We start from the raw sequence: 18,218 nt of genomic DNA on the forward strand, positions 1-18,218 counted from the left end.
AAGGCCTGGCATAGCATTAAGAAGGAGGAAACCCAGCGTTTGGTGATGTCCATGGGTTCTAGACTTAAGGCAGTGATTGCCTCCAAAGGATTTGCAACAAAATATTGAAAATAAAAATATTTTGTTTGGGTTTGGTTTATTTGTCCAATTACTTTTGACCTCCTAAAATGTGGAGTGTTTGTAAAGAAATGTGTACAATTCCTACAATTTCTATCAGATATTTTTGTTCAAACCTTCAAATTAAACGTTACAATCTGCACTTGAATTCTGTTGTAGAGGTTTCATTTCAAATCCAATGTGGTGGCATGCAGAGCCCAACTCGCGAAAATTGTGTCACTGTCCAAATATTTCTGGACCTAACTGTATAAGAGCCCGGTTTTGGTGGCCGCAGCTTATACACAAAAAAGTGGTGACCGGTTCCCTTAAATTAAACCTGAAAGTCAGCTTCATTTTAAAAAGGGACTCTCAGCGGATTTCTGCAATGTAACCTGAAGACAGCATGTTGCAAGTGTTAAAACCGAGACTTCAGCCCTGCATCTGTTATCTTATTCTTATTTATTTTTTTTTTGTTTACCTGTAATGTTAGCTTAAGCCTCTTATCTTTATCATTAGTGGATCTCAACAGCACATGAGTTAAGCTGGTGTCACACATAACGACGACGACAACGACGTCGCTGCTACGTCACCATTTTCTGTGACGTTGCAGCGACGTCCCGTCGCTGTCGCTGTGTGTGACATCCAGCAACGACCTGGCCCCTGCTGTGAGGTCGCCGGTCGTTGCTGAATGTCCAGCTTCATTTTTTGGTCGTCACTCTCCCGCTGTGACACACACATCGCTGTGTGTGACAGCGAGAGAGCGACGAAATGAAGCGAGCAGGAGCCGGCACTGGCAGCTGCGGTAAGCTGTAACCAGCGTAAACATCGGGTAACCAAGGGAAGACCTTTCCCTAGTTACCCGATGTTTACGCTGGTTACCAGCCTCCGCTCTTGCTGCCAGCGCCGGCTCCTGCACTGTGACATGTGGCTGCAGTATGCATCGGGTAATTAACCCGATGTGTGCTGCAGGAGAGCAAGGAGCCAGCGCTAAGCGCGGCTCCCTGCTCTCTGAACTGTGACATGTAGCTGCAGCACACATCGGGTTAATTAACCCGATGTGTGCTGCAGGAGAGCAAGGAGCCAGCGCTAAGCGCGGCTCCCTGCTCTCTGAACTGTGACATGTAGCTGCAGCACACATCGGGTTAATTAACCCGATGTGTGCTGCAGGAGAGCAAGGAGCCAGCGCTAAGCGCGGCTCCCTGCTCTCTGAACATGTAGCACAGCGACGTTATGATCGCTGCTTCTGCTGTGTTTGACAGCTAAGCAGCGATCATAACAGCGACTTACAAGGTCGCTGTTACGTCACCGAAAATGGTGACGTAACAGCGACGTCGTTGTCGCTGTCGTTTAGTGTGACACCAGCTTTATAGTCCAACTCCACCCCCCCTCTGTAATTAGCAGCTTATGTCTATGGAAATGTGCACTTAAAGGCTGGTGTGAGGGGGGGTCAGCTTTCAGAGTTCTGCTACATACAAAATCTCAAATCTTTCAGTGTGTTAGAATAGCTGCAGCCACTAATCTAAATGATACATCATTGAACTCAGGGCCTCTTTGCCTAGATCATACTGCTCTGAGATGGGATAGCAAAAACCTGTTGACACATTCCCTTTAAATCCAAATTAGTGGCCTGCAGGGCCCAAATCACAAACATTTATTTTGGTCACTGGCCAAATATTTTATGTTATACAACTGTACACACACGGCTCGCGCTTTCCAACATCACTGCTTTCTTCATAAAGTAACTTAAAGTAAAAGCTTCTAGTAAGATGGGGACTTATGGTGCCAATACGCCTTGGCTGAATGCTCTCTTTCCATCTCAACCCTTAATTTGCTGATCTCAGGGTGTCAGATTATCTCAGTAACAACCCTTTGAGAAAATTTCCTGCTCTTCCCAATAGGGGGCAGCATTTCGCCTCCTGCACTTACTGAATCTTTGCAAACTCCTCTATGTAGACTTCATACTGTTTCTTCTTCTCTTCTACACCTTTGGAATGTCTGTAAGAAAATGTAAAATTTTAGGAGAAATATTAAATATTACTTGAAATAAAACAGCTTATCTCTGATCCCAACTGAAATACCAGCCCAGGTGAGGAATCCTTTATCCCCTCTTTTATGGATATGCATAAAATAAATTGTCGCCGTTTTATTTCGTGGCTGAAGTTCTGCTCATATTATGCATCATGAAGGTAGATTTCAGTAAAAAAAATAAATAAATTGCGTAATCTTTCATCAAATAGATCAGACCCTTATAATATAGTCAACAGGGAGCATGTATGTCTCGTGGCACCAACAGAAGCCATGATAAGTTAGGCTGTTCCCACCAAAGCCCATTTTCATCTCTCTGACTGAGCACCATTCTTCAGATCTCAGCTACACTTTCGACCATGTGCCTGCTCTTGTGAGTGGGGTCTCCTCTCATAAAATCAGCCTTTGCACAATACCTTCCCTTCTTCCTGGGCACCGCCATCTTCCTTCTGCACTTTGGTGGCTTGATTAATGCAGAAACAGCGCAGACATCTTCCTCTGCTCAAACTGCTACAGCCAACATAATCGTCCACGGCCAGGACTCCATCCAAGGACAGGGTAGTCCGTCTAGCTCTCTAGAACAATCGCTGTACACAGCAGAGTCCAGTACCCATTTCCACACCAGCCCGGCCGACCACACCTTGTCAGAATTTTGCTTACACCTATGATAACAGCGCACCCCTCCCCCATACGGGCAGTTACCCTCTTCCAAACGGTCCCAACTTTAACCACCATTATGGAGAGTCTACCCTTGCGGACTACGCCCTGATAATGTGTTCACAGCTCAGAGCGAGTCTGCTCCACCAGCTATTCCGGAACTACAAAGCAGATCATGATTGAGGGCCAAATGACCTTGAGTGATTTTATGGTCTTCTCTCCATGTCTTCTAATCTGCCCTTGCCATCAATAATCACAGTAATGGGACAAGCAGTCCAACCTGGCATTGTACCTAGACTGTGACCGGGCGCTCAAGCTAGAGATGATTGACACCCCAGTCAGGGTAGTCATTTAGTCCCTGAATGTAAGGTAAGGGATCGCTCGCTCAACTGGAGAGATGGTGTTTTTCAGGTGTCAGGCGAGATGCTTCTCAAACCACACCGAGCGAGGAGCCCAGCAAGGAGTAAGTCTTGCACAGATGACGCTTCCAAAAAACAAGCTCGAATGGACAATTTGTATCTTTTTTAGTGGTTTGATGCTTCCTCCTCTCTCACGGCCAAGAAACCCACCCATCTAGTGTCTTTGAGAGAAGCCTAGTCTATGCCTGAAGCAGCAGGCCAATTTATTTTTTGTGCTCAGAATTCGCTGCCCCTTGGGTCATCAAGACTGTTACTGCCGGGCCAATAAACCTGCACCAAGCCATCCTTTCCGGAGTTCCTTCAACTGTGATGTTGGACCTCGCACAGCAGAACGCCCATGTGTGTAAGTATCTCTACTTTGTCTCACAAATGAAATCTGTCCTGTCAACAGCAGCAACAACAAAACATTTCTTCTTTGGCTTATTCTTCCCTGTCAGGGCTCCCACCTGTTTGGGAACTAAGATGCACACAAATTATCTCAAGTGTCCCCTGGTCCCACAGGCTAGTTCAGACCGCCGGCAAGTAGAAGATCCCATTGGGTTTTTTCATCTGTTCTCTTCTAGATATTTCTCCACCACTCAAGAAATGAAGAGACCTCCCTACAAGACCGTCCTTCCTAGCATCCTCACGTTGAGTTGGACAACTCCTCCAATTAGAGGCAACAAGGCGGGGAAGAAACGTAGAGGAAGTATAGGGCAGACCTGCATAACCAGATACATGACTGAACACTCAGGATTTTTTCTCCCATGCAATTTTTTTCCCCCAATCTTGTCCACCATAATCTCCCTCATTGGCTCCTGGTTTTCTCCAGGCCATCTTTTCACTTCTCCTATTGGGCATTATTGTTCTGATTCCAATACAAGGTTTACAGGTTTTATGTAAACAGTTTTTTCGTGCACGTGAAGAACGACTATTTAGCCAATCATGGCCTTGAAGCTGTTTAACAAACGGGTCCAACCACACCACTCTCGGATGGGCTGAACTCATGTACAGAGTATAATGAAAGTCAATGGGAAACTTGACCACTTTTCAAGGTCAACTGCCTTCTACGTAACCTGGAAGTGACTTTTACAATGTAAGTCTATGGAACGTTGTAGTGCTAGGATGTTAGTGGCCACCATGAATCCTTATTAGTAGTCTGTCTTTAAGAAACCCTCTAATAACAGTTTACTTTATATCAGCTTGTTCTTCTCTAATTTTCCCAAACACATGGAGTCATAGCTCTTTTATCAATGTTTAGTGAGAAAATACATGTTTATAGTATCACTCAGTACCACATAGTTCTTTTATGAATGTTTAGTGAGAATGTACATGTTTATAGTATGGTAAAACATCTGGTACCAGGAGCCTTTGGCATGTCTCATTCGGTGACGTATTTGTCCGGTGTAGATTGACATTTGAAGAGTTGGCCACTCAGAAGAGGGATATCATATTGGACAAATGTAACCTGTTCGAGTTTGTGTAACACTTGGTTACGCGAGCATTTGTTTTCAAATAAGATCTAAACCGGTGAAGATTTCAGCGAGGTCAGAGGCCTGTTAACCTGTGGACTAAAAGGGGAAACTCATGACCCCACAGTGTAGATCCCAGGAATTTCTCGGTATTCGCTGTTTTGCTTCTCACAGATGATGTTCCCGGACAGATGATGTGTGTTACTCCTGGTGACATTTTTCTATGTCATGTGCAATGCAAGTACTTTTGTGATTCATATTATGCAAAAGTGTACGCAATATCACACCATTTCCTATTTTCTGTAATCACTGAATCATTATAATAAAATTAATTGACTTCTTTAAAGCCGTATCCGACCTCTTTAAATACTTGACAAAACAAGTGTCAGAGCCCCATAGGTTTACATTATAAAAGAGGCTCATACACAGAATGACCTAGAGAGTGAAGCGTGGGGACATCTCTGAGGAGAGGAATGGTCCTGTAGGTGAGTATACAATATATTTACATGACACTATATACACGTCGACACACATTGAATGGAAAAAAAAAATATTCATGGGAGGGCTTCCTTAATTTCTTCTTCAGATTCTAATCTGTTATGTGTAATATGAATCAGAACGCAGTAGCTGCAGTTTGTACAAACAGGGTGTGGTGCAGAAAAAAATACAAAAAAAACCCCCAAATGATAAGTACATAACTAAAATCAGTGATTTGAATAATAATAAGTGACCACTGCTCAGCCACAGTATAAGGCCTGTTTCACATGTCAGTGAAAAACACAGACATTTTTCACTGACGTGTAAAAAACGCATATGTCCCTCTGTGTACCGTGATTCGCGGCATATGTGGGTTGTCCATGTGCAATCCATGATCCGAGCCCCCACGTCCTGCTGTCCGTGGTGCTGAACTGTCCCGGATGCGGTCTCCGGCCGCCGCTGTCTCCCCTCTGCAGCTACTTCTGGGTCGGCTGTGCCGTGCATAAATAAGTATACATGACAGTAATTAGCCGGGCAGGAAGCAGCAGCCAGCAGCGGCCGGAGACAGCATCGCTGGAGAAAGTGAGTATAATATGCTTTTTGTTTTCAATGTATGTGTTTTTCAGATCAGACCATAGTGTGGTCCGTGGGATATCAGTGTTGGCAGAAAAAAACGGACAGGTCTTCGTGTTGAGCACACGAACACACGTGTACGCCGCACTGAGACACGGCCAGTGGAAAATCACTGATGTGTGCGCAGACCCATTGATTTTAATGGGCCTGCATATGTCCGTGATTCTGGTACGTATAAAAACTGTCACATACATACCAGAATCACTAACGTGTGAAAGAAGCATAACGTACACATGAAGCTTGTGCAAAAGGGGGGACGGGGGAGATTGAGAGACACATCCTGAGCCAAAAATTGAGCACAAATGTGATCGGAGACTTCCATCCCTAATTAGCCCACACACAGCAGGTAGAGGGTCAGGTGCATTAATGAAAAGGGGTTCAGAGTGGGGTAAGACGGAGGAGAAACAAGAGGTGTAGGGCCAGGAACACGGATCAGCAGCAGTTAAGACAGCAAAAACGAAAGCACAAAGTCCCAGCAGGAAAAAAAAGGCAGCTCATCCTGACCTGAAACACAAGGTATTACTATGGAGTCGCTCACCTCTTGTTAGATTCGGTCGCTATTTTTATCTTACTCCTCAGAGCCTTCAGCTTCTCCTGATTTTCCTTCCTTTCCTGCTGCCATTTTTTTGCCTCGATTTCATATTGCTGTTGAAAATAAACCAGTTCTTTCTTTGTAATCTAGGGAGGGAATCGTATCCAACATTACTGTAAGACAGAGGCAAGAAAATACGAACCCCCCCGCTCCCCCATATATTCATATATGTGGTTATAACGCGGCGTGGCACCCAGTACCACGAATATCAGTATTTAATGTTTGTTATTGTTAAGTTCATAAAGGTTAAATCTATCAAAATATAAATTAAGCAGATCAGTAAAACGCCAGAATTGAGTTTTTTTGGCTTCCACGCCATATATATATATATATATATATATATATATATATATATATATATATATATATATATATATATATATATATATATATATATATATATATATATACATACATACATACATACATATAGTACAGACCAAAAGTTTGGACACACCTTCTCATTCAAAGAGTTTCCTTTATTTTCATGACTCTGAAAATTGTAGATTCACATTGAAGGCATCAAAACTATAAATAAACACATGTGGAATGAAATACTTAAAAAAGTGTGAAACAACTGAAAATATGTCTTATATTCTAGGTTCTTCAAAGTAGCCACCTTTTGCTTTGATTACTGCTTTGCACACTCTTGGCATTCTCTTGATGAGCTTTGAGAGGTAGTCACTGGAAATGGTTTTTCAACAGTCTTGAAGGAGTTCCCAGAGATGCTTAGCACTTGTTCGCCCTTTTGCCTTCACTCTGCGGTCCAGCTCACCCCAAACCATCTCGATTGGGTTCAGGTCTGGTGACTGTGGAGGCCAGGTCATCTGGTGTAGCACCCCATCACTCTCCTTCTTAGTCAAATAGCTCTTACACAGCCTGGAGGTGTTTGGGGTCATTGTCCTGTTGAAAAATAAATGATGGTCCAACTAAAGGCAAACCGGATGGAATAGCACGCCGCTGCAAGATGCTGTGGTAGTTATGCTGGTTCTGTATGCCTTCAATTTTGAATAAATCCCCAACAGTGTCACCAGCAAAGCACCCCCACACCATCACACCTCCTCCTGCATGCTTCACAGTGGGAACCAGCCATGTAGAGTCCATCTGTTCACCTTTTCTACAAAGACACGGTGGTTGGATCCAAAAATGTCAAATTTGGACTCATCAGACCAAAGCACAGATTTCCACTGGTCTAATATCCATTCCTTGTGTTCTTTAGCCCAAACAAGTCTCTTCTGCTTGTTGCCTGTCCTTAGCAGTGGTTTCCTAGCAGCTATTTTACCATGAAGGCTGCTGCACAAAGTCTCCTCTTAACAGTTGTTCTAGAGATGTGTCTGCTGCTAGAACTCTGTGTGGCATTGACCTGGTCTCTAATCTAAGCTGCTGTTAACCTGCGATTTCTGAGGCTGGTGACTCGGATAAACTTATCCTCCGCAGCAGAGGTGACTCTTGGTCTGCCTTTCCTGGGGCGGTCCTCATGTGAGCCAGTTTCTTTGTAGAGTTTGATGGTTTTTGCCACTGCACTTGGGGACACTTTCAAAGTTTTCCCAATTTTTCGGACTGACCTTCATTTCTTAAAGTAATGATGGCCACTCGTTTTTCTTTACTTAGCTGCTTTTTTCTTGCCATAATACAAATTCTAACAGTCTATTCAGTAGGACTATCAGCTGTGTATCCACCAGACTTCTGCACAACACAACTGATGGCCCCAACCCCATTTATAAGGCAAGAAATCCCACTTATTAAACCTGACAGGGCACACCTGTGAAGTGAAAACCATTTCCGGTGACTACCTCTTGAAGCTCATCAAGGGAATGGCAAGAGTGTGCAAAGCAGTAATCAAAGCAAAAGGTGGCTACTTTGAAGAACCTAGAATATAAGACATATTTTCAGTTGTTTCACACTTTTTTGTTAAGTATTTAATTCCACATGTTTTAACCCCTTCACGACCGGCCGAGTTTTCGCTTTCCGTTTTTTTTTTCGCCATTCTTTTTCTAAGAGACGTAACTTTTTTATTTATCAGTCAATATAATCATTTTTTGCGGAACGAGCTGTACTTTTCAATGAAACCATAGATTTTACCATATAGTGTACTGGAAAATGGCAAAAAAATTCCAAATGCAGAAAAATTGCAAAAAAAGTGCGATAGCACTATTGTTTTTGAGATATTTTATTCACTGTGTTCACTGTATGGTAAAACTGATGTGTGGGTGTGATGCCTCAGGTCAGTGCGAGTTCGTAGAGACCAAACATGTATAGGTTTACTTTTATATAAAGGGGTTAAAAAAAATTCGGAAGTTTGTCTGAAAAAAGTGGCGCACGTTTTACGCCATATTCCGTGACCCGTAGTGTTCTCATTTCTCGGGATCTATGGCTCAGTGATGGCTTATTTTTTGTGACTCGAGCTGACGTTTTTAACGGTACCATTTTTGCGCAAATGCTACGTTTTGATCGCCTGTTATTGCATTTTGCGCAAAAGTTGTGGCGACAAAAAACGTCATTTTGGTGTTTGTAATTTTTTTGCCATTACGCCGTTTACTGATCAGATTAATTGATTTTATATTTTGATAGATCGGGCGTTTCTGAACGCGGCGATACCAAATGTGTGTATATTTTTTATTTTTTTAACCCTTTAATTTTCAATGGGGAAAAGGGGGGTGATTTTAACTTATGTTTTTTTGTTTTTTTTTTAATTTTTTTAAAAATTTTTTTTTTTTAATTTTACTAGTCCCCCTAGGGGGCTATTGCGATCAGCAATCCGATCGCTCTGCACTATCTGCTGATCACAGCTACACAGCTGTAAACCGCAGATACGTGCACTTTCTGCTTCCCTGGCCTCCGTGGAAAGCGAAAGTAAAAGTAGTTCATGTCTAGCACAGGAGTCATCACATGACCCTGTGCTACCATGACAACCATCGGAAGTCACGTGATCATGTCACGTGACTTACGGTATCGGGCGGTAAGTAAAACTTTACCGCGATCGCGTTTATAATGGCGCTGTCACATATTAACAGCGCCATTACAGGGGTTAAACGGCACGAGCAGATAACGATTCTGCTCGTGCCTAGCAGGCACACATCTCAGCTGTGAAAATCAGCTGAGATGTGCGCCGATCGCAGCATGCTGCTGCCAGGAGACCGCGGGCAGTAACGTTATGACCGCTAGGACGTAATTTTACGGCCCGCGGTCGTTAAGGGGTTAATTCATAGTTTTGATGCCTTCAATGTGAATCTACAATTTTCAGTCATGAAAATAAAGAAAACTCAAATCAATTGGTTATGAAACCTTGTTATTACTATCTATATGTCCTTAAATTTTCTAATGCATGATTTCAAGATTTGTTAACTACAAAACCTAATAAAAATCATTTGAACGAGAAAATAAAGAAAACTCTTTGAATGAGAAGGTGTGTCCAAACTTTTGTACTGTACTGTATATATAGATAGATGGATAGATAGGTATAAAAAAAAATAATAGAAAAGCAGATGAGAATGTTTGTCAATAAGAGTTTGTTACACAAAAACATGCTCAGTTGATGGGAAAAAAAAATAAATAATATTATGGGTTTTGGGAAATGGAGATACAAACTCCTAAATTTTAATTATTTACAAATTTCTTACTTTTCACAGATAAAAAAAAAAAATTATGCAAATTTGCAAATGCTGTAATCATATAATCAAGACATCATAATATTTAATGTTTAAATATGTTTAAAACATAGAATTAACTCCCCCAAAAAAAAATAATTTTATTTCAAATAAAGGATTTTTTTCTGTGTTTTATTTGTTTTCACTTATAAATTAGTAACGGGGGGAGGGTGTCTCAGATGCCTCCCATTATTAATCTAGGGCTTAGTGGCAGCTGTCAGCTGTCATTAACCCCTGATATTATGACGCTCACCACCGCACCGGGGCAGTCGGGGATGAGCAGGGTAAAGTTCCAGGGGGTGGAAGGGAATTTCCAATAACCATGGGTTTCCCCAGCCTAAGAATACCAGCCCCCAGCAAAATAAATGAGAAAAAAGCAGCATGCAGTCCCTCATTTTGATACACAGCGAAGATAAGTGCAAGCTGTATACTTTACCCGTACTGGGTATCATAATATGGGGGGATCCTAAGCAAATTTTATTTATTTTTACACGATGGGTACACACACAGCGCCTGCGATAGCAAGCAGTCCCACAGGGTGGGGGCACTGTCTGACTACAACCAAAGATGCTGGGGCTGCTGATGGGCGGGGGAAGCAGTGCATATGTATGAAGGATAATGAGCGGCCCCGGAAGCAGCATTACAGCCACGCGGAGGACTGGCACATATAATGTGCCTGCTGTAATCCCTCTATCCTTTCTACCACCATTTTAAAGTACCGACTCAGGTCGCCATATGCTTATATAGAGACCAGTGTCCGGGCAGATATCTGGGTTTTCATTTTTTAAACCTAATTGGACCCGCTGATCCCTAATAGCCATGGGTCCGCCCATTGCTAGCCAGTACCTGATAGAAGACGTACATGTAAAGACAGAAAAATGGTTAATGGTGAGGACAAGCCCGTTAAATGAGCAAAGAGTTCAAATGCATAGCACCAATAATAATAATAAAATAATAATACTAATAATAAATAACAATAATAAGCAATAATAATAATAATAATGATAAATAATAATATCAATAATAAAATAATAAAACAATAACACCAACAATAATAATAATAATAATAACGATAAATGAAGGGAATTTTGTTACTTACCGTAAATTCCTTTTCTTCTAGCTCCAATTGGGAGACCCAGACGATTGGGTGTATAGCTACTGCCTCCGGAGGCCACACAAAGTATTACACTAAAAAGTGTAAGGCCCCTCCCCTTCTGCCTATACACCCCCCGTGGGATCACGGGCTGCTCAGTTTTAGTGCTAAAGCAAGAAGGAGGAAAGCCAATAACTGGTTAAACAAATTCAATCCGAAGGAACATCGGAGAACTGAAACCATTCAACATGAACAACATGTGTACCCGAACAAACCAAAAATCCCGAAGGAAACAGGGGCGGGTGCTGGGTCTCCCAATTGGAGCTAGAAGAAAAGGAATTTACGGTAAGTAACAAAATTCCCTTCTTCTTCGGCGCTCCATTGGGAGACCCAGACGATTGGGACGTCCAAAAGCAGTCCCTGGGTGGGTAAATTAATACCTCAAGTTTGGACTGTAAAAACAGCCCTTCCCTACATGGAGGCAACCGCCGCCTGCAGGACTCTTCTACTTAGGCTGGCATCCGCCTAAGCGTAGGCATGCACCTGATAACGCTTGGTGAAGGTGTGCAGACTCGCCCAGGTAGCCGCCTGGCACACCTGCTGAGCCGTAGCCTGGTGCCGTAATGCCCAGGACGCACCCACGGCTCTGGTAGAATGGGCCTTCAGCCCTGATGGAACCGGAAGCCCAGCAGAACGGTAGGCTTCAAGGATTGGTTCCTTGATCCATCGAGCCAGGGTGGATTTGGCAGCCTGCGACCCCTTGCGCTGACCAGTGACAAGGACAAAGAGTGCATCCGATCGGCGTAGGGGCGCCGTGCGGGAAATGTAGATTCTGAGTGCTCTTCACCAGATCCAACAATGCAAATCCATTTCATATCGATGAAATGGATAAGGACAAAAGGAAGGTAAGGAGATATCCTGATTGTGATGAAAAGGGGATACCACCTTAGGGAGAAACTCCGGAATCGGGCGCAGCACTACCTTGTCTTGGTGAAACACCAGGAAGGGAGCTTTGGATGACCGCGCTGCTAGCTCGGACACTCTCCGAAGAGACGTGACCGCTACCAGAAAGGCCACTTTCTGTGAAAGTCGAGAAAGTGAAACATCCCTCAGAGGCTCGAAGGGCGGCTTCTGGAGAGCAATTAGTACCCTGTTCAGATCCCATGGGTCTAACGGCCTCAGTACGGAGGGACAATGTGACAAACCCCCTGCAGGAACGTGCGTACCTGAGGAAGTCGTGCTAGGCGCTTCTGAAAGAATACAGACAGCGCTGGAACTTGTCCTTTAAGGGAGCCGAGCAACAAACCTGTTTCCCAACCAGATTGCAGGAAGGAAAGAAAAGTAGGCAATGCAAATGGCCAGGGAGACACTCCCTGAGCAGAGCCCTAAGGTAAGAATATCTTCCACGTCCAGTGGTAGATCTTGGCAGACGTCGGCTTCCTAGCCCGTCACATGGTGGCAATGACGTCATGAGATAATCCTGAAGACGCTAGGATCCAGGACTCAATGGCCACCCAGTCAGGTTCAGGGCCGTAGGATTCAGATGGAAAACGGCCCTTGGGACAGTAAGTTTGGCCGGTCTGGTAGTGCCCACGGCTGGCCGACCGTGAGATGCCACAGATCCGGGTACCACGACCTCCTCTGCCAGTCTGGGGCGACGAGGATGGCGCGGCGGCAATCGGAGCTGATCTTGCGTAGCACTCTGGGCAACAGTGCCAGAGGGGGAAACACAGGGTAGCTGGAACTGCGACCCATCCTGAACTAAGGCGCCTGCCGCCAGAGCTCGTTGATCGTAAGACCACACCATGAAACTCGTGACCTTGGTGTTGTGCCTAGACGCCATTAGGTCGACGTCCGGCCTCCCCCGAAGGCCCCAGATTTCCTGAAACACGTCCGGGTGCAGAGACCATTCTCCTGCGTCCATACCCTGGCGACTGAGGAAGTCTGCTTCCCAGTTTTCTACGCCCGGGATGTGAACTGCGGATATGGTGGATGCTCTGTCTTCCACCCACATCAGAGTCCGCCGGACTTCTTGGGAGGCTTGCCGACTGCGTATTCTGCCTTGGTGGTTGATGTATGCTACCGCTGTGGAGTTGTCCGACTGAACTCGGATCTGTTTGCATTCCAGCCACTGCTGGAAGGCTTGCAGGGCAAGATACACTGCTTAGATTTCCAGAACATTGATCTGAAGGGTGGACTCCTGCTGAGTCCACGTACCCTGAGCCCTGTGGTGGAGAAAGAGTATTCTCCACCCTGACAGACTCACGTCTGTCGTGACCACCGTCCAGGATGGGGGTAGGAAGGACCTTCCTTTTGACAATGAGGTGGGAAGAAGTCACCACTGAAGAGAGTCCTTGACCGTCTGAGAAAGGGAGACGTTCCTGTCTAGGGACGTCGACTTCCCATCGCTTTGGCGGAGAATGTCCCATTGAAGTGGACGCAGATGAAACTGCGCGAAAGGGACTGCCTCCATTGCTGCTACCATCTTCGCTAGGAAGTGCATGAGGCGTCTTAAGGGGTGTGACTGGCCTTGAAGGAGAGACTGCACCCCCGTCTGTAGTGAACGCTGTTTGTCCAGCGGAAGCTTCACTATCGCTGAGAGAGTATAAAACTCTATGCCAAGATATGTCAGTGATTGGGTCGGTGTCAGATTTAACTTTGAAAAGTTGATGATCCACCCGAAACTCTGGAGAGTCTCCAGCGCAACGTTCAGGCTGCGTTGGCATGCCTCTTGAGAGGGTGCCTTGACAAGTAGATCGTCCAAGTAAGGGATCACAGAGTGACCCTGAGAGTGCAGGCCTGCTACCACTGCTGCCATGACCTTGGTGAAAACCCGTGGGGCTGTCGCCAGACCTAAGGGCAGGTCTACGAACTGAAGATGCTCGTCTTCTATAACGAATCGCAGCAAACGCTGGTGCTCTGGAGCAATCGGCACGTGGAGATAAGCATCCTGATGTCTCTTGATGCTAGGAAATCTCCTTGAGACCTTGAGGCAATGACGGAGCGGAGGGATTCCATCCGGAACCGCCTGGTTTACACTGCTTTTTGAGCAGTTTTAGGTCTAGAACGGAACGGAAGAGCCGTCCTTTTTTGGCACCACAACCAGATTGGAGTAAAAACCGTGACCTTGTTCCTCAAGAGGAACAGGGATTATCACTCCTTCTGCCTGCAGAAGAGCATCGGCTCGGTCGAGAGGTGGGGAAGTTCTGAAGAATCGAGCCGGAGGACGAGAACAAAACTCTATCCTGTACACGTGAGACAAAATGTCTCTCACCCACCGGTCTTTGACCTGTGGCAGCTAAATGCCGCCAAAGCGGGAGAGTCTGCGACCGACCGCGGATGCGGAGAGAGAGGGCTGAAAGTCATGAGGAAACCGCCTTGGTAGCGGTTCCTCCGGCTGCCTTCTTTGGGCGTGATTGAGCCCGCCAGGAGTCTGAGCCCCTCTGAGCCTTTTGAGTCCTTTTGGACTAGGAAAATTGGGACCAGCCCGAGCCTGGAAAGGACCGAAACGTCGACTGTCCTTCCTTGGGTTTTGTTTGATCTGGGCTGGTGTAAGGAAGAATCCTTACCCTTGGGCCTGTTTAATGATTTCATCCAATCGCTCAGCCAACAGTCTGTCACCAGATAATGGCAAACTGGTTAAGCCATTTTTGGAAGCAGGAGCTGCCTTCCATTCCCTTAACCCCAAGGGTCTGCGCAAAACCACGGAGTTGGCGTACGCCACCGGCGTACGGCTCGTAGAGTCCAGGACAGCATGAATAGCGTAAGTCGTAATGCATGCGAGGTTAAGGACGCCACCTGCGGCACAGATGTACGTGTGACAGTGTCTATCTGCGCAAGACCAGCTGAAATAGCTTGGAGTGCCCATACGGCTGCGAATGCCGGAGCAAACGACACGCCGATAGCTTCACAGACAGATTTCAACCAGAGGTCCATCTGTCTGTCAATGGCATCTTTAAGTGAAGTCCCATCTTCCACTGCAACTATGGAGGATGGCGCGGCGGAGAAAAGCTTGTCTGGATAAGCGTAGTGTTTCTGGACTGCTCCTCTGAGTCAGAGAGGCCCAAAAAGTACTGAATTTACGCTTGGGATACCTGAAATGGAATTTCTCCTGCTGAAGCTGCCTCCTCCACTGGAGGGGCTGAGGGAGAAATATCCACCAGTGTATTGATGGGCGCTATGAGATCATTCACCATGGCGTCCCATTAGGAGCATCCAGAATGAAAGCGGTCTCAGGATCAGAAACCTGATCAGCTACCTCATCATACAGAGAATCCTCTCGCTGAGACCCTGACCAGTGTGTGAAGTCGAGGGTCTCTCCCAGCGAGCTCGCTTAGGCTGTCTGGGACTGTCGTCCGTGTCAGAGCCTTCAGTCTGGGATGTATGGGACCCCCTTGGAGCACGGATTAGTTCCAACTGAGGGAGACCGGGGAGCCTTGATTCAACAATGCCCATGGTCTGAGTCACCGCCCTGGACTGCAAAGTTGCTAGAATTTTGTTCATAGTCCAAGACATTTTATCAGCAAAAAAACTGCAAACTCTGTCCTCTGGACAGTTTCACAGGTGGCCCTCTCTGGGCCACCACTAGCAGAGACTCTACCCATTAGGGGTTAGTGGAACCTGCCGGTAAAACAGCCTCACGTGCGGTACAGACAGCATAGAAAGCCTGTGCCTTGGCCCCCTTGCTCTATGCTGACGACATGCTGTTGTCTCCTCAGAGCTATCTAGGGGTATATCGCCAAGAAGCGACCGTACAGCCACAAGTCTCAGCCGCGCCGCAGCCTCCAGCGCGGCAGTTTCCCACAGATAAACTCACTCAGCTAAGCTGCAGTGAGTATAGTCCAAGCGCGCAGCGCTGTTGTCCTCGGCGCACTAACACACCCAGCAATGCTGGCGTGTGTCTGTGTATGGTCTTGCAAATATAAGTACAAGGATAAAGTACACAAAAAAACACTGTGGCAATAGTGGGGTCAGCACCAAGGTGCTGCTTACCGCCCGCATAAGCGGGTAAGTGGTCGCCAGAATCCCTTTGCTGGGTCTCCCAGAGCCTGTGTCCGTTCTCCAGCTTAGATTGCCTGCAGGAATGGCTGCCGGCGTCCTGTGAAGAGGGGCGGGCCGTGGGCGTGCCCCAGACAAGAGCGGGAAACTGGCGTCCCCCTGTGCCCAGTAGAGGGCTGGAGTATGTAAATAAGACTCCAGCCCTCGGCGCTGATCATTGTACAGCGTCTCGCCCCTTCCCTGACTGGCAGGGTTGGGGGCGGGAACGAAACGTAACTAGGCCGCAAAAGCCGGGGACTAGATTTATAAGCGCTGCCGTCGTAAAAGCGCGGCAGCGCGAAAGTCCCCGGCGCACCACAAGTCTCAGCCGCGCCGCAGCTCCAGCAGCGGCTGGCGCGGTAGTTCCCGACACAAACTCACTCAGCTAAGCTGCAGTGAGTAAAGCCCAAGCGCGCAGCGCTACTGTCCCCGGCGCACTAACACACCCAGCAACGCTGGAGTGTGTCTGTGCATAGACTGTACGGGGACACAGAGTACCTTAACGTTGCAGGGCCTGTCCCTGACGATACTCCGCTCCATTCCAGCAGGATCTCCGGGTCTGTGGATGGAGCCCGGCCTCAGAGCCTGGAGGCCGGTAAGATCCCACTTCACCAGAGCCCTCAGGGGGATGGGGAAGGAAAGCAGCATGTGGGCTCCAGCCTCCGTACCCGCAATGGGTACCTCAACCTTAACAAACACCGCCGACAAGAGTGGGGTGAGAAGGGAGCATGCTGGGGACCCTAGTATGGGCCCTCTTTTCTTCCATCCGACATAGTCAGCAGCTGCTGCTGACTAAAACAGTGGAGCTATGCGTGGATGTCTGACCTCCTTCGCACAAAGCAAAAAACTGAGCAGCCCGTGATCCCACGGGGGGTGTATAGGCAGAAGGGGAGGGGCCTTACACTTTTTAGTGTAATACTTTGTGTGGCCTCCGGAGGCAGTAGCTATACACCCAATCGTCTGGGTCTCCCAATGGAGCGCCGAAGAAAATAATAATAAAATAATAATAAAACAATAACAACAACAATAACAATAATAACAGTAATAATAATAATAATAATAATAATAATAATAAAAATAATAAATACCTTTTTGCCTTCTACAGTGGTCCTTATCTGTTCCTCCAGGTCGGCTATCTCTTCACAATAACGACTTTGCAAGTTTTCATATTTGTCCTTTGCTTCTTGCAGCTGATCTGTTAATACTAGATGTTCCTTTTCCATACGCAAAATATCCCCCTAAAATAAAAGGATGCGTCATTAAATACTAAAAGGAAAAACAAGTATCGATCACGTGTGATTTGCTGGAATATCTGGCGCCATCACTGGAGAAACAAAGTATTACACTGCAGCCAAATAACTCATTTTTCTAAACTGTGCAGCCCCTTTAAAAAGAAAACATTCTGTGCTAATTTCATAATTTATTTTTAAAAGGAAAAAAGGAGCTCTCAGCAGTTCCTTTAAAAAAAACTAAATAAAAAAATGAAATAAAAATATGACACATGGCATCCAGCGATGAGGAAATCAAATTTTCTCTCAAAATATTGAGCCCTGTTCAACTGCGCCCACACTACTGATTGGCAGGGAATGGACCAGGAGCTACAAGGCAACTAGTCCTCTAAGGATAATCTCCTGCTGCTAAAACACTTGTTTTATACAGATTCCTTTCAATTTGACTATTTTGTGGTACATATGACTTTTTAATCACTTTTGATTGCAATTTTTTATTATTTTTAAAAGGAGGAAAGTGCGGTGGTCAGCAAAACACAATTTTGGAGTGTACATTTTTTTCTTTAAATGCATCAACCCTTGTGTAATGAAGCCATGTAAAGCCCTCTCTAGTGGTGTCAGACTCTGCCAGGAATCACTTTACTGCCAGGAGTTCCAGGTAAAAGGGACTGATCTATTGCATGTGTGTGACTGCCAACACTGGATCAGGGCCGCCATCAGGGCATTACCAGTGTGACTGGTGTACCGGGCCCGGGGTAATTGCTTAGCTTTATTAAGCCCCCGGCAGTACAGGCCCCTTCTCTTCACCATGCTCCAGTCACAGCTGCAGCAGAGGGGCCCCGCAGTGTCGCTTAACTACCAG

At 45.9% G+C, this 18,218-nt stretch overlaps 1 protein-coding gene across 1 annotated transcript in view; it reads right to left on the minus strand.

Annotated features, from left to right (window-relative positions):
- Nucleotides 1-18,218, minus strand: part of TTC3 (tetratricopeptide repeat domain 3) — a 198,987-nt gene that overhangs the window by 38,148 nt on the left and 142,621 nt on the right. Inside the window, 3 exon segments of the mRNA XM_075333306.1 lie at nt 2,023-2,091; nt 6,297-6,436; nt 17,216-17,365. Coding sequence (XP_075189421.1) covers nt 2,023-2,091; nt 6,297-6,436; nt 17,216-17,365 — 359 coding nt within the window.

Source organism: Anomaloglossus baeobatrachus, chromosome 2 (assembly GCF_048569485.1).
Source record: "Anomaloglossus baeobatrachus isolate aAnoBae1 chromosome 2, aAnoBae1.hap1, whole genome shotgun sequence".
Lineage (NCBI taxonomy): Eukaryota > Metazoa > Chordata > Amphibia > Anura > Aromobatidae > Anomaloglossus > Anomaloglossus baeobatrachus.